This window comes from Myotis davidii, unplaced genomic scaffold (genome assembly GCF_000327345.1).
Source record: "Myotis davidii unplaced genomic scaffold, ASM32734v1 scaffold205, whole genome shotgun sequence".
Taxonomy (NCBI): Eukaryota; Metazoa; Chordata; class Mammalia; order Chiroptera; family Vespertilionidae; genus Myotis; species Myotis davidii.
Window position 1 is genome coordinate 2,603,808 of NW_006297573.1, and position 21,334 is coordinate 2,625,141.

The following is a 21,334-nucleotide window of genomic DNA, read 5'->3' on the forward strand; positions in this document are numbered from 1 at the left end:
GCAGGATATGGACCCAGGATCTGTCTGGCCTCTCGGAAAGGTCTGTGCTGGTAGCCGGTCCCCTTCAGTGTAACGGACACATTAAGGATTTAATCTCTCTGCGGGCTATCTTTCCTCTAATAGAGTCTGTTACGCCTGCCGAACACCCTGGATTTGCTTGACATGCTAAAAGAGATTGCTTTTAGAGAGAGAAAAAATACCCCGCAGTGGAGCCTGGGTTGAGGTTTCCATAGTGAGTCGCTATCACATGTCTTGTCTGAAGGGCACAGGGAGGTCATCTCAGGCAGTGGGGTCAAGGGAGGCCAGCTCACCCCCTGGGAGTCAAGAGACCCTTAAGCTCCATATGCCTCAGTTTCTTCACTTGTAAAATGAGAATTGTAATTTTATCTCAACACGGTGATGGCAGATAAATCCATTCAGAGGAAAATATTAAATTCTGAAATTCACTTCCCTGTAGGAAAGGAACAGTACATCCACTCCGTTCTCTTTCCGGGCTACCAACAAATGGACAACCCCCCTCGAGTCATTAGAATGGTTCGAGTTAGTTTGATGTAACTTATACCATAGCAGTCAGGTAATAACAGGTAGGCATTGTTTTGGAGAATACATTCTTTCATATTGGTGGTAGAATTTGACAATTCTAAACTTCCTCAGTGTCTTGATTTTCATAGGAATTATGAAGAATTCAAAATGAAATAATTTTTTTAATGTAATTCTTATACAGTATTAAGCCTGCTTATCGCTTATGGTATTCTGCCAAGAATTTCACAGCATTTGTTAAATGGCTTTGAACAGAAATGGGGGAGAAGTTGTCAGTCTGTGTATTACAGAATATTTCATGCTGGTTGAAAACTCAGCCTCTGAAGTTAGAACACTTCTGGGTCTAGGTCCCAGCTCTACTACTTACTAGTTTTGTGACCTTGAGCAAGTCATTTAACCTCCGGTGTCTGCTTCAGGGAAATGGAGATGTGTACCTTACAGGGTTCTTTGAGGGATTAATTGTTTTATGCATGCATGGTGCTTAAAATAGTGCCCCACGCAGAGTTAGCACTTACTATATTTTTGTAAATACAGCAAGATGGGGTGTCACCATGTGAAAGCTGAGGGGTTGCTGACAGAGGTGGGGAACCAGGTTGGGAGAGCTTGAGCATGAGACCATGTGGTCATTGTCATGTGTGTCTGGGTTCTGCATGCCAGGCACTGCCTCCACTGGCGATGAAGAGTGAAGCTTGCAGCCCACCCTAACCGGCAGACATCCTGTAGCTCTGGCCTTGGCTGATGGTGTTAACAGAAGTTCCATTCACACAGTCTGTGATTTGTCATATACTGTATCTCAAGCCACCTTTGCAGCTCCTTTGAAGTTTGGTTTGTCTGGAGCACCATAGCTGAGCAGATGAATACCCAGGCTTTGTAGACCAGACAGCTCTGACTTTGAATAAGTGGGTTCTTTTACTTATTTTGCAGCTTTGGGTCACAAAATAACCTCATTGTTATATAAAAATGATATCCCTACATTATAGGGTCCTTGTGTCTAACATATGGTAAGTACCGTTCTCCAGCAGCTATTATAATTTTCTGAGGGACCCTGTGGGTTTCTAACACTCAGGCTGTAATCCTGATCATGCTGATGATCTAGATAAGGCGCGTGGGTCTGAGCAGCTTTGTCTGGTGTAGTTTCATGGAATTCTGCCTATTCTAGCTGTGCCACTTACTTGTGGCTGCATAACAAACAGCCCCAAATTTAGTGGCATAAACAATTTTACCTTTATGTCCATGGATTTGGGCCAGGCACAGCAAGGATGGCTTATCTCTGCTCGGTGAGGTCTGGGACTCCCGGAGGGAAGACCGAGGGTGGGGATTATCTGGAGGCTTCCTGACTCACCTCTGGAGCCTGGGCTGGATGACTTGAAGACTTACACAGCGGGAGCTGCCAACCAGGCTCTGAACTGTGGTCTCCGTGTGTCTTGGACCTTGTCACAGCATGGTAGCTGAGAGCATTGTCAGAGAGACAGGCAGAAGCGCGCGGCCCTTCATGAGCTGGCCTTAGAAGTTGCAGCGTCGTTCTCGCCATGCTCCCCTGGTAGAAGCCTTCAGAAACCCACACAGACTCAGTGGGAGGAGAAGGAACTAAGACCCACTTGTCCACGGAGAGGCGTGTTCAGCCAATTTTGATAAAATTATGGGATTGTGGCTCCTATCTAGGGAACACGTTAGGGCTTCTGACTTTTACATATGGCAAAGCAGACCACACAGTCTCTATATTGCAACTAATTACCTCTGTGTTGTATAATGGAAGTAGCCATAAGTGATATGTAAACAAATGGATGTGCTTTCGTAAAACTTTACTTACAAACATTGAAATTTGAATTTCAAATAGTTACATTGCCTAAAATGCCTTTCCTTTTTTAAAGACATTTAAAAATATAAGTCACTCGCCCAGCCACCGTGGAGGGGTTGAGCATCGACCTATGAACCAGGAGGTCACAGTTTGATTCCCAGTCAGGGCACATGCCCAGATTGTGGGCTCAACTAAATAAATAAATAAACCTGCAAGTCATTCTTAACTCCTACAAAAACAGGCAGTGCCTAGCTAGATCTGACTTTTTTTTAATTAGAATTTTCCAAATATGTAGAAGAAACACATAGATATTTTTCATGTGTTTGTGAATGTTTCTATGTATGTGAGGGAAGGAAATGATTGTGAATTTCATTTTCCCTTTAGAAATGAATCTGTGAAGATATTTAGGATGGCAGTTATTTCAAGTACACCTTATCTTTAATGATAGACTACACTCTTGATGCTTGCAGGTGGAAAATTCATGACATTTATTTCAGAACATAGAAAAGAGAACTTAGTCTTGGAGTTTCCAGAAATACATATTGTTGTATATTTTTTAAGTAAGCACTCCATGTTTTTAAAGAGGCCATTGATCCTTGGACCAAAAAGATAAGGGTGATGAGGACTCTCAAGAATCAGATATTTTTTACCTTTATTAATTTATTAAATATTTTTGTCTGACTAGAATACCAGGCAGTGTACTAAATGCTGAAGATAAAGAAATGAACAACAACTTATATGTAGTGCTTGCCCTTACAGGCCTACAGTCTAGTGGGGTAACCAGATGTTAAATAGGTGATAGCATAAAAGTATAATATGTGTTATGAGGGGGGAATACAGGGCACCGTGAGAATATATATTAGGTTTTAAGCCGGAACTTTTACTCTGCCTGTCCCTCAGCTGCCCATTGAATGTGGGAGGCTAGGAAATAGAGATGGTTACAATAATGCAAACTGCTCTTTAAAAAAACATGTCCACACATCTGCCCATGAGTGGATAGTCCTATAGCTCTGTATTTGGGTTACATTTTAATGAACTGTAGGCATATGTGATCCCTCTTTCACATTACTTTGAGAAAGGAAAAACAAGGATCTAAGTAGAAATTTGTAAATCTTGAAACTGGTTAGATTTTTTTTCCTCCTTAAGGTACCATTTTGAATGGGTGGAGAACTAACCTGGAAAAACAGCCTGGATCTGATTGACTGAATTCCAAAATTGGGATAATTCTTTGATTTTTCACTACATTACGTTTTCTCAAGTGGGGCACTATTGCCATTTCGGGTTGTATAATTCTTGGTTATGGGGCTGTCCTGTGCATTGTAAAATGTTAGGAGCTCCCTAGCCTCCACCTACTAGATGCCAGTAGCACCCCACCAAGTTGCAACAACCAAAATGGTCTCCAAACTTTGCCACATGTCCCCTAGGGGGGTAAAACCACCAGTGGTCTAAGTTAAGATGGGAAATGAAACTGTTTCTCTACATTTTATTGCAAAGACCCCAGCGAGAAGAAAACATACATTTCTTCTTCATAGTAAGAACTCTAGCTCAGGGAATAGAATTGCAGGTGGAGTTGTTAATTTTTGAGTCACAAAATTCCTCCTTTCAAAATGCTGAAATGAATTTGGACAACCCATTATCAGATTACACATTACACTCGTACATACTCTCGTTAAGTCCAGAAAGTTTTTTGAATGTTGTAGTTTGTACCGTATTTAGCAAAGCTGAGAGAGAGCCTCAGTTATCTAATTGAAACTTAAAAGTTTCCAAATATCACTGGAACGACATCAGATTTTACAATCGACTTGAAAATAACAAATGAAGATATTTTGTGTTGGCTCCATGTTCTTAGCCTGTAAGCTATTGGATTTGTGTGAGAGGCATGACCCAAAGGAGATGATTAGTTCTCCACTGATAATGAATAGCTCTACAAAACCAATTAGCTATAATTCTCTCAGTCATTTCATTTGGGTAACATTCTGTTTAAGGGGAAGGAAAACAACACTGTTTTCCTTAGAGAGCTGTAATTAAGCTATGATGTTTGATGGGAACAATGGAGGGAAAAGCAGTATGTGTATCCATTTGCCTTTGTTTTTCCCACATGAAAGTAAATTATGATGAAGTGCTCTGTTCATAGCAATTAAGAAGGACATTTGTCCATTTTAAAGGTGGAACAGAACAAATGAGTGTATTTCTAATTCTACATGTTGTTTTGTATGGATGTCTGCATTGCCACACCCCCAGGGACTTGCCCTTCACATGGAAGACGGTGTTGGTGACCCCAGAAGTTGTGTAGGCCGAGACACTAAATGTCATTTTTTTCCTGTTATGTATTTTCCCCCTGAAAAAAAATCTATGTGAATCCAGAACCACATGTAGTAGGGTTTTTCCTTCCAATCATTATTGTTGCTCCAGAACTCCCAGTGCCCACTATCATACTGACAACCATAGCAATAAACTTTGTTTTACTTTATCTAGCAAGGCATTTCATGGATTGCTGCTGCTCTATTTGAATTTGGACACGTGAAAAGTTCTTAATGCATTATCCTCTGTTTTAAGACAGAAGATATTCCTTGATTGTTATCTGAGTATCCCTCTGGGCATTTTGCAAGTTTTAATCTCAATGTACACCGTGGAATAAGACTTGGATGTGTGTTCTTTTACCTGAAGTTTAATACATGCTGGTTGTGACACACATTAGCTTAATAGAAAAAGTATAGTAGGTTATTGTCTTGGGCTTTGAATTTATTTTGCTCTCTGTCGTCCCACAGCTGGCCAAAAAAATCCGAGAGAAGTTCAACCGTTACTTGGATGTGGTCAACCGGAACAAGCAAGTTGTAGAAGCGTCCTATACAGCTCACCTGACCTCTCCCCTCACTGCGATTCAAGACTGCTGTACTATCCCACCCTCCATGATGGAGTAAGACTTCAACATTTTTTTTGTTGTTCTTTAAAGCAGGAATTGAACTGTTTTCCATTCATCTTCAAAATACCTGTGTTTGTGTATTGCAACGTGTATAGTATTCCTATCTTAAATAAGTCCTTTACTATTACATAGACAAGTAATCTTTAAAGACTCACTCTTTTATATATACAGGGAATTCCTGGACTCTCCCTGCTCATCATTTTGCCATGCTGGAATTCAGGTTCAAAAGTATCAAATATTGTTTGAGTGCAGAGTTGACTAAGTCTGGAAAATTGCAAACATTTTGTCATGCGTCAATTAGTAAGTCATGAATAAGGTCATCTTGCCTGATTTAAGGGAGTGTTTTTCATCTTTGATAAGAGCAACAAAAATTCCTACTTATTGTAGTGTCAATACCACCTTTAAAACTACCAGGGGAAATGTGGCTTCAGATGATATTGAAACAGAATTAGTATCTGTATGTTGCAGATATTTTTATTGGGCTATGATATTTATATCTGGAAGAGTGTAGGGTCATGTGATGCTGGGAATTGTTCGTGGTGAAAAGAACACTCCTCTAGAGGTACAAAGAACTAAATTTTCAATTTCACTTGGCCTTTAATTGGCTGTGATATTAATCCAGTTACTTAGTGTTTATTTTTATGTGCAGTTTTCTATCAGTGGATAAGAATCTTTATTATACCAATTTCCTGGGCTATTTAGAATGTGTAAAAGGTGTTACCATACTTTAAGCACTGTGAGTGGAAATGTTACCATAATTAGCATGCATTACTTCTCCTTTCGCACAATAAATGTTCTTGAGGTTATGCAAAGGATGGATACAATGTATTTTTTAGTGGTTAAACGATGCTTTGTTTCTACAAGCAATTTTCTTGGTGGGCTACCTTGGTAGCAGGGCATCCCTAAGATATTTTATTTCTTCATCTGTGTAATATTATCATGAGCCTTCTCTCTGGCTTTTTTCCCTGTCTGTGGCCCAAAGCAGCTCACATTAGTTATTTACTAAATTAACTGGAAAGTGTATACAGTTTGGAACGAGACTACCTGGATATAAATCCTCCCTACAGCGCATAATACGCAGATGGTCTTGCGTATTTGATGTCTTTGAGCCACCCTGTCTTCATCTCTAGAATGGGAACAATAATAAGTACTTCACAGGACGGCATGAACATTCAGTGAAGTCAATGTGAAAATACTTTGTAAACTGTGGTGTTCTGAACACATACTAGTCACGATACTTATATGTGCCCATTGCATAGTGAACGTTTTATTTTTTGCTTACTGGGTTTAATCAAAGGAGATACCCATATTTATAATTGACACCAGTAACAATGTTTTTTGACAAATTTATCTCTTACCTAAAAATAAATGTAGGGTCCAGTAGGTTTTGAACTAAAGAAAAAGTCACTTTTAGGACTTAGAGAAAAGGTAATATAGTAAGGGAGAAGCCCTTAGATCTAGAATTATACTTAACCAGTGATTCTTAGTCACCAGAGGTGATTTTTTTTTCATTTCCCCCCTCAAGGGACACTTGGCAGTGTTTGGAATCATGTTCAGTTAGTTGTCATGGTTGGAAGGTGGGGATAGTTGCTACTGGCATCTAGTGACTGGAAGCCAGGGATGTTGCTCACACCCTATAATGCACAAGATAGCCCCCCAAAACAGAGACTTGTCTGGCTCAAGACATCATTGGTGCAGAGGTTGAAAAACCCTGGTTTAGAAGATTAGAGAGATCTTCATGGTTTCCCAAGTGGTCCTATTGCTGTAGATGAAACCAAAAGCTTAAATAGACTGGTGTCGACTGGTGAATATGTCTCATTTCTATTATCTGCATGTGTCCACTAGTAAGTCATGAGTAAATGTTTCCTGAATTTCTATTAATGTTTCCTTTAATGTAGAACTTAAACATATCATGCATTGTTGGTGGTGAGTCTGCCTCCCCTGCTGTTCGGGTTGAGAATTACACCTCACCCATTTTGACCCCAGCACCTGCCAGTTGGGTTTAATTACTATTGGTTGGAATCAGAATTGATTTGAATATGGGGATGAGTAAGGGGATGTCCACTCGAAAGAAATTCAAAAATTATTCGGTGAGGGGCAAATGCTGAACATAATTTGTAATTAAGACAAAATGTGACACAGCAGAGAGGTGCTGTGGTTCCTCGAAGCAGAGAAATATACCAGGTGAATGGCATCACAAAAGACTAGACACTACAGGGGTCCTCAAACTTTTTAAACAGGGGGCCAGTTCACTGTCCCTCAGACCGTTGGAGGGCCGGACTATAGTTTAAAAAAAAAACTATGAACAAATTCCTATGCACAATGCACATATCTTATTTTGAAGTAAAAAAAACAAAACGGGAACACATACAATATTTGAATTTGCATGTGGCCCACGGACCGTAGTTTGAGGACCCCTGCTTTAGAAGTATGCTTTGTATTTGATCTGGTCATTTGGAGGAATCGCACAGAAAATAATCAGACATGTTTATAAAGATAAACGTGTAAAGAAGGTCATTGTAGTGCCATTTAGAATAGAGAATATTGTAAAGACCCAACATTTCTAACAATTGGGGATTCGATAAGGCAATTGTATCATATTAAATTGAGAAGATAAAATACAACCATGCTGTAGAAGAATATTTGCTTACTTGTGAAAATGACCATACATGCATACAAACACATTCATAATACACATACATGCACGCATTAAAAGTTTAGGAGGAGCCGAAACCGGTTTGGCTCAGTGGATAGAGCGTCGGCCTGCGGACTGAGGGGTCCCAGGTTCGATTCCGGTCAAGGGCATGTACCTGGGTTGCGGGCGCATCCCCAGTGGGAGATGTGCAGGAGGCGGCTGATCGATGTTTCTCTCCCATCGATGTTTCTAACTCTCTATCTCTCTCCCTTCCTCTCTGTAAAAAATCAATAAAATATAAAAGTTTAGGAGGAGTTACACCAATATGTTTTGGGGTAAAGACAGTGATTTCCATTTTGCATATGCTGAGATAAGGTCAAGGTCTGAGATGGCCATCCAGATGTTTGGTAAAACCCAGTGGTCTACCCTTAGTGCATACAGTAAAACATAAAATGTAGTTTCTACCCCCCAGGAATTTTTCATTTAGTAAAGTTAACATCCAGGAGACCTTAAGTGCACTCCTACCAGGATACATGCTGAGCAAACACGTTAGTGTGCAAGGCCGTTCCTCCTTCAGAGGTTGGGCTTCTGCATTGGATGTTGAATGGGGACTTTGCAGAGCTCTGATGCAATCTTCTCACTACTGATTAACAGAACTGAGAACTGCCATTTGGGATGAATCTTGTAAAACCAGAGCCATTCTGACTCTAAAGTTGAGTACTCAGAAGATGTACAGATGGGCGAGAGACTGGTCCCCTCTGGTGGAATGTTAGGGAGATATCTGATAAAACCTGTGTGCCCCAGAACTGGCAAGTCATGGCTCCCTTTGTCTTAACTGCGTCTCCTTGGCTGTGCTTTGAGCTCACTTTCTAGGGACATGGGTGTAGGAATTTTTGGAGTGAACTCTCAACTGAAGCTTTTCTAGTCATTGGCTTAAGCAATAACACTTTCAAAAATTACATACTCTGCCACCTTTTTAATGAAGATTCAAAGAGTTATAGTAAGTGAAGGAGGGTAAGCATGCTTAGCTGCTTTTGTTCCAGCCCCTCATAAAACAGTTTTATCTGCATTTTATAACTTTTGTGGTATTCTACTGACCACATTTTCAGTCCTTCTTTCCTATTTCCAATCCCTCTGAAAATGTCTACATTTTTAATCGTAGGAAGTTCACGTTGGAGTTCAGTGCGAAAAGGAAGGCTCCCAGTCTTTGGAAGCAATATAAGGACATGACTAAAAGTAATTTTTTTAAAAAATGCCAGGCACATTTGGTTTTGAGTTTTACCTCTTTCACTCATACTTGACCTTGGGAAGTCACTTCATTCTAAGCTTCAGTTTCCTTATCATTGAGCTAGTACCTGCCTTTCAGGGTTATCTCCTTATCAGTGAGATGAAAAGAATGATAATACCTACCTCATCAGGGGATGTTTTTAGGTTATAACTTTTAAATTTGATAATTACATATTTCAGTATTATCTTCTATGTCAAGGGATATACTGTTTTTTTCTCTTATGGCAATAACACAAGTTTCTTCTTAAAAAATAAATATAACTGAATAAAAAAAGTGAGTTAAGTTAAATAAAAATATTAAGTGAATGTGACCAAAAGTTTCAAGGTGATAGATATGATAATGATTGAAGTTTATGAAAAATGGACTCAAGATTGTTGCTAAAGTCCTTCCAATATCTGGCCACATGCACAAGTGTTAAAACAACTATTACAATAAATATAAGCAGTTTGACTTGAAATGAAGGAACTTCAGTCTTAGACCTGAATCTTGCCCATTTTTCTATAGGGGCCCTATAAGCATTTTTTAAAACTCAGCGTTGGCCCAGTGGCACTCTGCCTACTTGTCACTAACATTTTACGTGCCTGTGGCCTATTGACTTTGATTCTTTTTCAAATGTATTAAAGATAAGCAGATACTAGGGGAGAAAATGTTCACCCTTTGTCCCTATAATTTCATTTATACTGAATTATAGTCAATGTTTGGTTTTCCTCTCTAAGGCTTAATAATGCATATTTTAAAAAATAAATTCCCACCCTGGCTGATGGCTCAGTTGATTGGAGCATTGTCCTGTGGTTGTGGGTTCAATTCCCAGTCAAGGCACATACATACCTAGGTTGTGGGTTTGATCCCTGTCAGGGTACGTATGGGAGGGCAACCTATCAATGTTTCTCCCTCACATTGATGTTTTTCTCTCCCCCCTACCCTCTCTCTCTCAAATCAATATACATACCCTTAGGTGAGGAAATAAATAAATAAATGAATGAATAAATACTAAATAAATACCCAGTGCTGAGGAGAGAGAGGCTGTAAGGCATTCTATTACAGAGCATTCTGCAGATTACACTTTGTTTATACTTTGATGACAACAGAGAGAACCTACAAAGCAGCAGAAAATTTGATTTTTTTAGACACTTTTGATACTTTCCTTCTCAAATTAGTCAGCTCTTAAAGTTCTTATGCAGGAGCCCAGAAGTGAATTATTTTGTGCAGGACCCTGCATGATAATTAGGCACTCCATCGTTATTTGTTGAAGGAATTCTCTGAAGAATTAACATTCTCAGTATGAAAAAAACACATAGGCTAAGCTAAGCCTTAATCTAAGACAAACTCATTTTTATTGCTATCACTTAAAATAACATAATTTTGAAAAAAAGTTCATATAATTGTGTAATTTAATTAACAGCTCCCTGTGTGTTGTGTTGGGTCAAGGGATGAGGGCCCACGAGATCCTGGGCTCTCCCACAAGAAGTGCAGACACCCAAACACATAATCACACTCACGGGCTATATCTAGCCTACAGATGTGTTTCTTTTGGCCCCATAAGATGTTTTAAAGGTTTTTAAATTTGTAAGATTTAAAACCTGTTGCCAACATTTAAACTTCGGAAGGTTACACATGTTAAAAATCCAGCCAAAACCGGTTTGGCTCAGTGGATAGAGCGTCAGCCTGCGGACTGAAAGGTCCCAGGTTCGATTCCGGTCAAGGGCATGTACCTGGGTTGCAGGCACATCCCCAGTAGGAGATGTGCAGGAGGCAGCTGATCGATGTTTCTCTCTCATCGATGTTTCTAACTCTCTATCTCTCTCCCTTCATCTCTGTAAAAAAATCAATAAAATATATTAAAAAAAAATCCAAATTTCTGTCTTTTCTCAACATAGAAGATTTGGCAATGGTGTGTCCACATTCTCTCTGGGCAACAGCTCCTGTGAAGAGCAGCTCCCCTTGGAAGACATTCTTCCATTCACCATGGTTCCCACAGTCCATATTGCATCATGTCCAACCCATGGCCCAGACTGTCATTGCCTGCTCAGCCCACATTGTTGCATGTGAGTTTGCAACTCATGATCTAAAAAGATTATTTAATGTTAATAAATTTGACTTAAGGAAATGTCTTGTCCATGGGCATTTCCTTCTTTGCCTACTTAAGCATGCATTCGCATTCTCTCACATTTAAAGAGTATAGCTCCTTTATGCACGCACTAAAAATATCTACTTCAGAAACCTGGCTTGCCCCGGGCATGGGGCTCCGCTGTGTGCACCAGAAGCTATTGTTTAGTCATCAGGCCCTGCCAATCCTTGGCCTTTTACATATATCAATCAATTTTATTTGCCACATCTCTTAACCCAATCTCTTTTATAGATGATCCTGCCTGTTGGCCTTTTATTAATTTTATTTTTTTATGTCAGTCTTTAAGAAGTGAACAATGGAGAGGGTGAACTAGGGAGGGAATACTGGGAAGATGCACTTAGATTTTCTTTTTTATGTTTCCAAGTGGATTCACCTTACTCAGTTAATGTTTGTTAATTAGTTAATGGTACAAATTGGCATAAAGGCATCTAGACTAGGGTTGAGATGACAAAGTGAACTCTGATGGAGCTAGAGTGCGTAAGCAACTTGTTTCCAAAGCTCTCTGAAGCCATCCACCTGGCGGTAGCTCTATAGTGACTTCTCATATTCACCAGGGAAGATTTTAAAAGCTTCCCTAGTTCCAAAAAATGCAGAAACTTTGGAACTGTTGTGAAATTGGATCCCTGCTATTTTACTAGTTGCTTTTTTAGTTGGGGCGTGCACTGAGATTGATATAGTCACTGGGGAAAGCCAGTCGGACTCATCTCATTTTCTGAGAAGCCAAATTTAATGCATCCCCAGCTGGTGCCCATTAGAACTATATGATTCAGGAGTCGGGTCTTATCGGTCGACCTGTTGGGGGTATTGTGCTGTAAGCAAGGCAAACTAGCATGGGTTCTGATGAAGAACACAGGCTCCTGGTTACAATTCCCAGAAGTAGCCACTGTTATAACTCTCTGTATTACTCAGGGTTCTCCAAAGTAGTAAAACCAATATGGTGAGAGAAAGATTTATTGTAAGGAATTGGCTCACGTGATTGTGGAGATGTAAGTCCAAAATCTGCAAGGTAGCCCAGCAGGCTGAAGACTCAAGAAAGAGTTGCAATTTCAGTCTGATGACAGAATTCCTTACTTGGAGAAGGTCAGTCTTCATCCTGTTAGATCTTGCTACTAATTGGATGAGTCCCACCCACAAGTCCACTAATTTAAATGCTGATCTCATCCCCCAAATCCTTCACTGAAACATCCCAGAACAGTATTTGACCAAATACCTGGGTACCATGGCCCAAGCAAATTAACACATAAAATTAACCATCACACCCTCCCCCCTCAAAGAAAGGATAGAAAATTGGGCTGGAAAACCTACCATTGAAGTTAAATTTTTATTTACCCTTATATTTATACCAGAGGATGTTAGACTTTTATTCCTTGGAGCTTTCCAAGTTGGAGACATCTACTCCCTGATTTCAAACTGTATTACAAAGTTCTAGTAATCAAAACAGTGTGGTTTTGGGAATAAACAACAACAACAAAAAAAACAGAGACATAGATCAATGGAACAGAATAGAGAACCCAGAAATAAATTCATACATACATGGTCAGTTACTTTATGACAAAGGAGCCAAGAATATACAATGGGGAAGGAACAGTCTCTTAAATAAATTGTGTTGGAAAACTGGACCACTATTTTACACTATACACACAGAAAAAAAAAAAAAACAGAGACATAGATCCATGGAACAGAATAGAGAACCCAGAAATAAACTCATACATACATGGTCAGTTACTTTATGACAAAGGAGCCAAGAATATACAATGGGGAAGGAACAGTCTCTTAAATAAATTGTGTTGGAAAACTGGACCACTATTTTACACTATACACACAGAAAAAACTTAAAGTGGATTAAATACTTGAGTGTAACACCTGAAACCATAAGATCCCCAGAAGAAAACATTAGGCAGTAAGCTACTTGACATCAGTCTTGGCCAAGATTTTCTGGATCCAACTCAAAAAGCAAAAAATAAACAAGTGGGACCACTTTAAACTGAAAAGCTTCTGCACAACAATGGAAATCATCAACAAAATGAAAAAACAACCTACTGAGTGGGAGAAAATATTTGCAAGTCATGTATCTGATCAGGGGTTAATATCCAAAATAGATAAGGAATCCATACAACTCAATAGCAATAAAACAAATCTGATTTAAAAATGGGCAGAGGATCTGAGTAGACATATTTACAGAGCTATACAAACGGCCATCAAGTACATGAAATGCAATCGTTAGGGAAATGCAAATCAAAACCACAACAAGATGCCATCTCTTAGAATGGCCAACACTAAGAAGAAAAGAATAACAAATGTTGATGAGGACGTGGAGAAAACAGAACGCATTGGTGGTGGAGATATAATTGGTACAGCCACTATGGAAACAATATGGAGATTCCTTGAAAAATTAGAACCACCATATAATCCAGCAATTCCGCTTTGAGTATTTATTTGAAGGAAAGAAAAACACTAACTGGAAAAGATATCTGCACCCTCATGTATTGCAGCATTATTTACAATAGTCAAACTATGGGGACAACCCAAATGTCCATCAAGGGATGAATGGATAAAGACATAGCAGTATATCTATACAAAATGGGATATTATTCAGCCATAAAAAAGAGTATAAATCTTGTCATTTGCAAAATGTGGTTGGACTTTGAGGGCATTGTGCTAAGTAAAATAAGTCAGACAGAAAGAAAAATACCATGTGATCTCACTTATATGTGGAAATCTTTAAAAACAAAAAACTAGTTCATAGATACAAAGAAGCCAGGTTGGTGAAGGTGAGGGGCCAGAAGAATGGGTGAAGGGGGTCAAAAGGTACAAACTGCCATTTACAAAATAAATATGACATGGGGGCACAATGTATAGCATGGTGACTATAATTAATACCATATTGTATATTTCAAAGTTGCTAAGAGAGTGAATCTTAAAGTCCTCGTCAGAAGAAAACAAAATTGTGTTACTATGTAGAGTGACAGATTTTGCCTAGATTAACTGTAGTGAACACTTTACAACATATACAAATGTCTAGTCATTATGTTGTATACCTGAAACTATGTTAACTATACCTCAATTTAGGAAAAAAAAAAAAGAGTTAATGCTCATGATAATGGGCTACCTGGAAAGGAATCTTGGCATTTGAGTAAATTTTTTCCATGTAAATTGGTTGCATTTTTTTGTGTCATGATGTAGATGTGCAAATTTCTATAGTCACATTTCAAGTTCTTTAAGTATTATCAACATCACTGGAACCAGAAATAAGCTACTTAGAGAGTTGTTTTTAATTTTGTGATTAACTTCCTGACCCATAATGTTCAAATTCCTGTGCTAAGCTCTCCTCAGGGATTTAGCTTCAGGTCAGGCTTTTGTGTTCGGTTTTGTTTTGTTTTTTCTTTTCTAATTCAAACTCAAACATGAACTTTTTTTCATTTTAAGAAAAGGCACGCTTCTTTAAATTTTTTTCTTAAATCATCACTCGAGGATATGTTTACTGATTTTTAGAGAGAGCGATCAGTTGCTTCTCTTATGTGCCCCAACGAGGGATTGAACCCGCAACCTAGGTATGTGCCCTGAATTGAACTCACAACCTTTTGGTATACTGGACTATGCTCCAAATAACAGAGCCACCCGGCCAGGGCCCAATTTTTTTTTCCCCCCTCCTCTTTTAAATCAGCTCAGTCTCTACCATGGTGGAATTACCTTAAGCAGTAAAGACAGTTTTCCTCTCCGTGTCAGTTCAGCTGTGATGCAGACTTTATCATAGTAATATAGTACTAAAACGGGGTGGTCCTCTGCTGTGCCACTTTGCTGTGGAAAACTCCCTTAACCCTTTTCATCCTCAGTTTCCTCAACGATAACATGAGCAGTTTGAAGTATACTCCAGAGACCCAGCTCTCCAGAGTCATTAATTTCCCTCAGCCTTCTTAGGAGGTTTGTTCTTAACCGAGGCCATTTGCCATTAGAGGCATCTTTTCCTACTGCCCAAAAGTGGGTATTCTGAAGTTCATGGGGGAATTTGGTTTTTTCCTCCCTTGCTCGCTCTCTCTCTCTCTCTCTCTCTCTCTCTCATCTGGTTGAGGGGGGAGAGGGAGAGATTATTCAGCAAGGCCAACAGATGTTAACTCACTCACTCATTCATTCATTTAAAAATAATCTTTTGTGGAATGGTCTATGGGAGAAGCATTTCAGCTGAGTGTTGAAGTAGAAAAGGATTTGAAAGTATGCAGGTATGAAAGAAGTGATTTCCAGAAAGGTCAATATGAAGAAAACTCCATGGCTGGAAATGGCCACTTGCACTGAAGTGAACATTAGAAGTCGAGCAAGTGATGGAAGAGGCAGCTGAGAAGTTGGGTTTATATCGTATCAGAGAGACTCCCAAATGCTAGACTGAAGACTCTGAACTTTATTCAGGAGACTTTAGGCCCTGTAAAGGAAGTTGAGGACAATGTCCTTCTCTTACTACTTTATCTTTACTGTCCGACTAATAGTAGATACCAAATAAATATTGGTTTCTTGAATGGGATAATTAATTTAAGATTTTTGAGAAAGGGAATGAAATGATGCAACGAGGTTTTATGGGATTTTACTTGTCGGCCATGTAATGACTGGAGGCCTGAACTTGGCTGTTGGCACCCACTCTGTTGGGTGTTGGAAGAGGGAGGAATCGAAGGTGTCTGAGGTTAATTCTGGGTAACTGTGAGAGTGCTTGATACCAGGCTCTAAGGCAGTGGTTCTCAACCTTCCTAATGCCGCGACCCTTTAATACAGTTCCTCATGTTGTGGTGACCCCCAACCATAAAATTATTTTCGTTGTTACTTCATAGATGTAATTTTGCTACTGTTATGAATCGTAATGTAAATATCTGATATGCAGGATGTATTTAGGCGACCCCTGTGTAAGGGTCATTTGCCCCCCACAGGGGCCGCGACCCACAGGTTGAGAACCACTGCTCTAAGGCGTATTTTCACGTTGTGTGTTCTCTCATCCTTCTTAGTTACACTTGAGTTCAGGGACCCTGTCAGATTTAACTTTGTATTCAATATCTTGCTTGAACAGGTCCTCAATAAATATTTACTGAAGGAGTTACTCTGTGATAGCAAACCTGATTTTTGTCTTTAGTTTTTGAGGACTGGTGGTGATGATGATGTCAGAATTTCTGAGCTACTTTACCTGTAGGCAGAAATTCAAGTACTGTTATGCCAATTCATAATAGTTGTTTTCATCTGACTATTATTCTATTGTTACAAGCCCTGATATGAAACAAGTTGATACTGACTTAGGCATCACAGTTATCAGCTATATTTTATCATTAATATTAATGGATATGAATAGTTATTATGATATATTCATAATTGATTGTATGTAGGATGAACTTAAAGACACAAAATTTCCAAATACTTATATATAGTAGTTTCCCTTCATTCACAGGGGATATAGTCCCAGACCCCAGTGGGAGCCTGAAACCAAGGAATTACTGAGCCCTGTAATATACTATGTTTTTGCCTATACATACATACTTATGATAAAGTTTATTATCCTATATAATAAAAGCCTAATATGCTAAGTGTCCGACCATTTGTTGACCATTTGACCAGTCGCTATGACGTGCACTGACCACCCGGGTGCAGATGCACCGACTGGTAGGCTAGCTTGCTGCTAGGGTCCAGCTGATCAGGACTGGGCAAGATATGCCAGACACACCCTGGGGAGCCAACCTCCCACGGTCCCTCCCCAGTCTCTAAAATGTTTCTTCTAATTAATTTTCTTTCAATGTGCACAAATCCTCGCACCAGGCCTCTAGTTTATCATAAGGCACACTAAGAAATTAACAATAATAATTAATAATAAAATGGAACACTTATAACAGTATCCTGTAATAAAGTTCTGTGAACATGGTCCCTTGTTTTAGGGGATCCCTTGCTGAAGTCTTTGTATAGTCTCAATGCTTGCTGGTGCAACACATTGCTATCAATCAGAACACATTTTTCATTTATATCTTCCACCCACAAATTTAATGCCTTCTTTGTTTTTAAATTTAAATTTTATTATTATAATGTGAATTATACTGATTGATTTTTTTTCTAAATTTATTTTTATTATTGAAAGTATTACAGATATCCCCTTTTGTCCCGTGACCACCCTCAACCTTGCCCTCCCCAGGCCTTCACCAAACTATTGTCTGTGTCCATGGGCTATGCATAGATGCATATAAGTTCTTTGGTTAATCTCTTCCTGCCCCTCCCCTTCTGAGATTCATCAGTCTGTTGCATGTTTCTGTATCTCTGGATCTATTAATGCCTTTTCCATCTTAACTAAGCATTTATGATGTACTGTGTTGTAACTTTGGCAGTTTGAGGTATGATAGCAAAACTAGCATGAATTTCTTTTTCCTTCTTCACAATTTCAAGATAAGAGATTCATTCTTACTGTAGATCTTAGCAACCTCAGCATACAATTTTTTTTTCTTTCCTTAAGTAAAAAACTTGCACTTTTTCACTTAAAGGAAGCACTTTACAGCTTCTCTTCGGCATATCCAAGCTGCCAGCATCGTCACTCCTGTGCTTGGCCATTGTTTTGAACAACACTGCCATTCTGTGATGGTTGGTCTAATAACCAACATGGATACTAAGTGACTAAGGCGCAGGGAGCGTATCCAGCGTGGACATACTGGACAAAGGGATGCTTTGTGGTCTTGGGGCAAAGGAGCAAGAAGGCACGAGATTTCATCATGGTCTTCTCAAAAGCATGCAATTTAACACTTATGATTGTTTGTTCCTGGCATTTTTCATTTAATATTTGCAGACCGCAGTTGACCACAGGTAATGGAAACTGTGGAAAGTGGAACTGCGGGTAAGGAGGGACCCCTCTGTGTCACTTTCAACTCAACTTGTCTATATCGTGTTCAAGGGAGTTCATGTACGAGACCTTGTACTAGATACTGTCTGATGACAAAGATGACTAACACACTCTGCAGAAGCTCATAGGACATGTAGAATAAGCTAAGGCGGGTTTAGCCAAGAGACTGGCCAAGCATCAGGAAGGGAATCCAGCGACTCCTCTAAAGAAGAAAGGTTATGAACACAGGCTTCTTAGGCTCTGGCAGTTGCAGCCTTGAAGAGTGGAACTTCTGCAGATAGATCTGGGGGAAGGATGCTTCTAACCAGAACACATTGAGTGTGGTGAGGTGGAAGTCACACAGCCGGAGCGGTGGATTAGAGGTGTCCTGTGGTTGGCTCAAAGTCCTTGGTCATGTGGACAAACTTCTCGCATTAAGCAGTAGGTTTTAAAGCAAGGTCTGCGGTCCTGTCTGCGATCTGGGCAGGTTAATTATTTGGCAAGTGAAAGACAAATTGTGGCGCAGAGGCATGTTGCTTGTCAAATTGGGCCATCCTAGTAATCCAGGAGAAAAGTAGTGACACTTGAAGGAAGGATTGTAGGGAGGCAGAAGCTGTCAGGGTGGTGGTGGGTTACATGGAATCTGCCAACTCGTTATTTTTTGTTTTGTTTTGTTTTTAAACATATTTTATTCATTTCAGAATGGAAGAGAGAGAGAGAGAGAGAGAGAGAAAGAGAGAGGGGGGGGAGAGAAGCATCAATGATGAGAGAGAATCATTGATCGGCTGCCTCCTGCACACCCCCATACTGGGGATCGAGCCCGCAACCCGGGCATGTGCCCTGGACCAGCATCAAACCCGGGACCCTTCAGTCCGCAGGCGGATGCTCTATCCACTGAGCCAAACCAGCTAGGGCCCAACTCGTTTTTATTGGAGACTTGGATGGGGTGGGAGGTTTTAAAAGATGGCTCTAAATTTTAAATTGTGCATCTCAGGATACGAAAGACTAAAAATCAGAACAAAAGGAGATTTTTAAGAGGAAGATGATGAATTTGGTATAACTATCTAGTTTTAATTTTGAATTGCATGTGGATCATTTTTGGGTGGGAGGTGTCTGGCAAACAGTTGAGATTAGCCTGTTGTATTATTTTTATTCCACAAATATTTTCACCCTCATAATCATGTAATGTGCATGGCAGTTCAGGAGCAAGGGCAAAGTGGAAATGTATAGTTTCAATGTGCTAATGCACAACTGAGTTTTGTATAAAATCATATTTCCAGACGTAACAGCTGACCCACATGTAGACAACTCCTATTTTTTCCCAGTGCTATTTTAAGGTCATGCACATGGAAAAAAAGATGTAAGATGTTTAACCCTAGAGACAATTTATTTCTTATTACTGTTCTCATGAAAAATACAACATTGTGACTTAGCCAGGTGCTTTGCACTTAGGATACTTGTTCTTTTGTTCTTTTAATGTCACAAAGTCAAATAATAGGACAAGCTTAGTTCTTGACAACTTAGCTTAATTTTATTTCTGGTCCCTCTCTTTCCCCAGAAAGATGTGTTTTGTGTTTTTGCCCTTCCGGTACTATAACATAAATCTTAGCTTTTCAAGTCATTCTCCCTGCTTTATCTCAAACTTCCACCTCCAGTCCTTTTAGAAATTATTATTACCTGCAGGCATGCAGAATGTTACAGGTACAGTCTTTATGGCTATTGCTACCCAAAGGACTTGAGTTGAGCTCAGAACTCAACAAAGATTTTGCAGAATGCTTACATTATAGAAGGCCCACTCCGTTACATTATTTAACGTATGTAAAAGAGTTACATATGTTTATACTTCAGTAAAATACTTTCTTGGGCTTTTACTTCTGTAAACATTATTTTACTTACTTTAGATCCTCTCAACAGCGGTGGTAGGGTAGATATGTCCTCTCTCCACCCCTGCCCCTAATTTGCTCAGAGAAGTTGTGTTAGGGCTCAGGGGAACTTGGTTTGGAAACAGGGTTTCCTGAATGCAAATAATTTTCTTTTCGTGATAAAGTATTTTGGCCAGTGGTAAAATTGGAATGGCTTCTCTGGCCCTTGAAACACTAACCTATATATTCCTTCTTTGAAATTTACTTGAGGCTGTTGTATGACCTTCTGAAATGTCTAAATGGGCTGAATATAATGCCCCCATAGTCTGGTTAGTTGGTTTCTCAGCCTTAAAAACATGTTCCTGTAGCCGTTTGTGCCACTTACGTGTGTGTGTATGTGTGTGTGTGTGTGTGTGTGTGCGCGCGTGTAGATATCTTTACCTTTAGAACTGCTGATGAGCATCATCGCAGTGGAAAGCACCTGCACTTGGGTCTGACAGTCCTGCTTTCTGGATTTTCCTTGTGTGACCTTCACTGAAGCAAGGACGGGAGACCTGCCACTCTGCTTAGAATACTGAATTTCACCAGTGGCCTTTTATGGATTTCAAAAAGAGATGATCCTCTGATTTTCTTCATTCTTTCCTCCCTTGTTTCCTCCCTCCCTCCTTTCTTCCTTCATCTCTCCTTCCCTCCCTCCCTGTCTTCCTCCCTTCCTTCCATCTTTCCTCCTCCCTCCCTCCTTCCCTGTCTCACACCCTCCCTCTCTTCCTAAAAACCTGGTTTCTGAAAGAAATTGCCAGCCTTAAGAAATAGACCCGATTTCAACAGAGGACCAGAAACTTCCTTTGAGATTTTGAAGCGTTTTCTTGGGCAAAAATTCAGTGTTTTCAAAGAAGACCAAGACTTCAAAAAGCATTCTGTCTATAATATCTCCCAGGGGCCACGGCTTGTTTGGTATGATGGTGTACAATTCTATCTTCAGACTCACAGCTTTATTAACTTCTTACTATTGGGTCAGTAATTTCTTTTGAGGACCCATTAGCCACAAAGACTCCCTGTCTTATGTGTCATGTTTCTTCTGTGGAACAGGACGATTCGACAGGCCTCTGCCCTCAATGCATATGTGCCCGAGAGAGTGAGCCGGCCCATCTTCAAGGTCATCTGCTACCTCTGAGGTGGTTTGTGCTTCTCCTTGATGTCTGTGCCCTTCCACTCACAGCTGTCTGCCGTTTACTAACTAAGCAGTGTGCCTGCATCTACAGTCTCTGCTCTCTAGTCCTAGAAAGCCACGTCTCTTGGGGTTCTCTGCATGTATTCATTCAGCAGACATGTAC

At 39.8% G+C, this 21,334-nt stretch overlaps 1 protein-coding gene across 1 annotated transcript in view; it reads left to right on the forward strand.

Annotated features, from left to right (window-relative positions):
- CACHD1 (cache domain containing 1) overlaps positions 1–21,334 on the forward strand; it is a 222,669-nt gene that overhangs the window by 115,021 nt on the left and 86,314 nt on the right. The window contains exon 3 of the mRNA XM_006773233.2: positions 5,107–5,255. Within this exon, the coding sequence (XP_006773296.1) occupies positions 5,107–5,255 (149 nt within the window). The remainder of the gene's footprint in view (positions 1–5,106; positions 5,256–21,334) is intronic.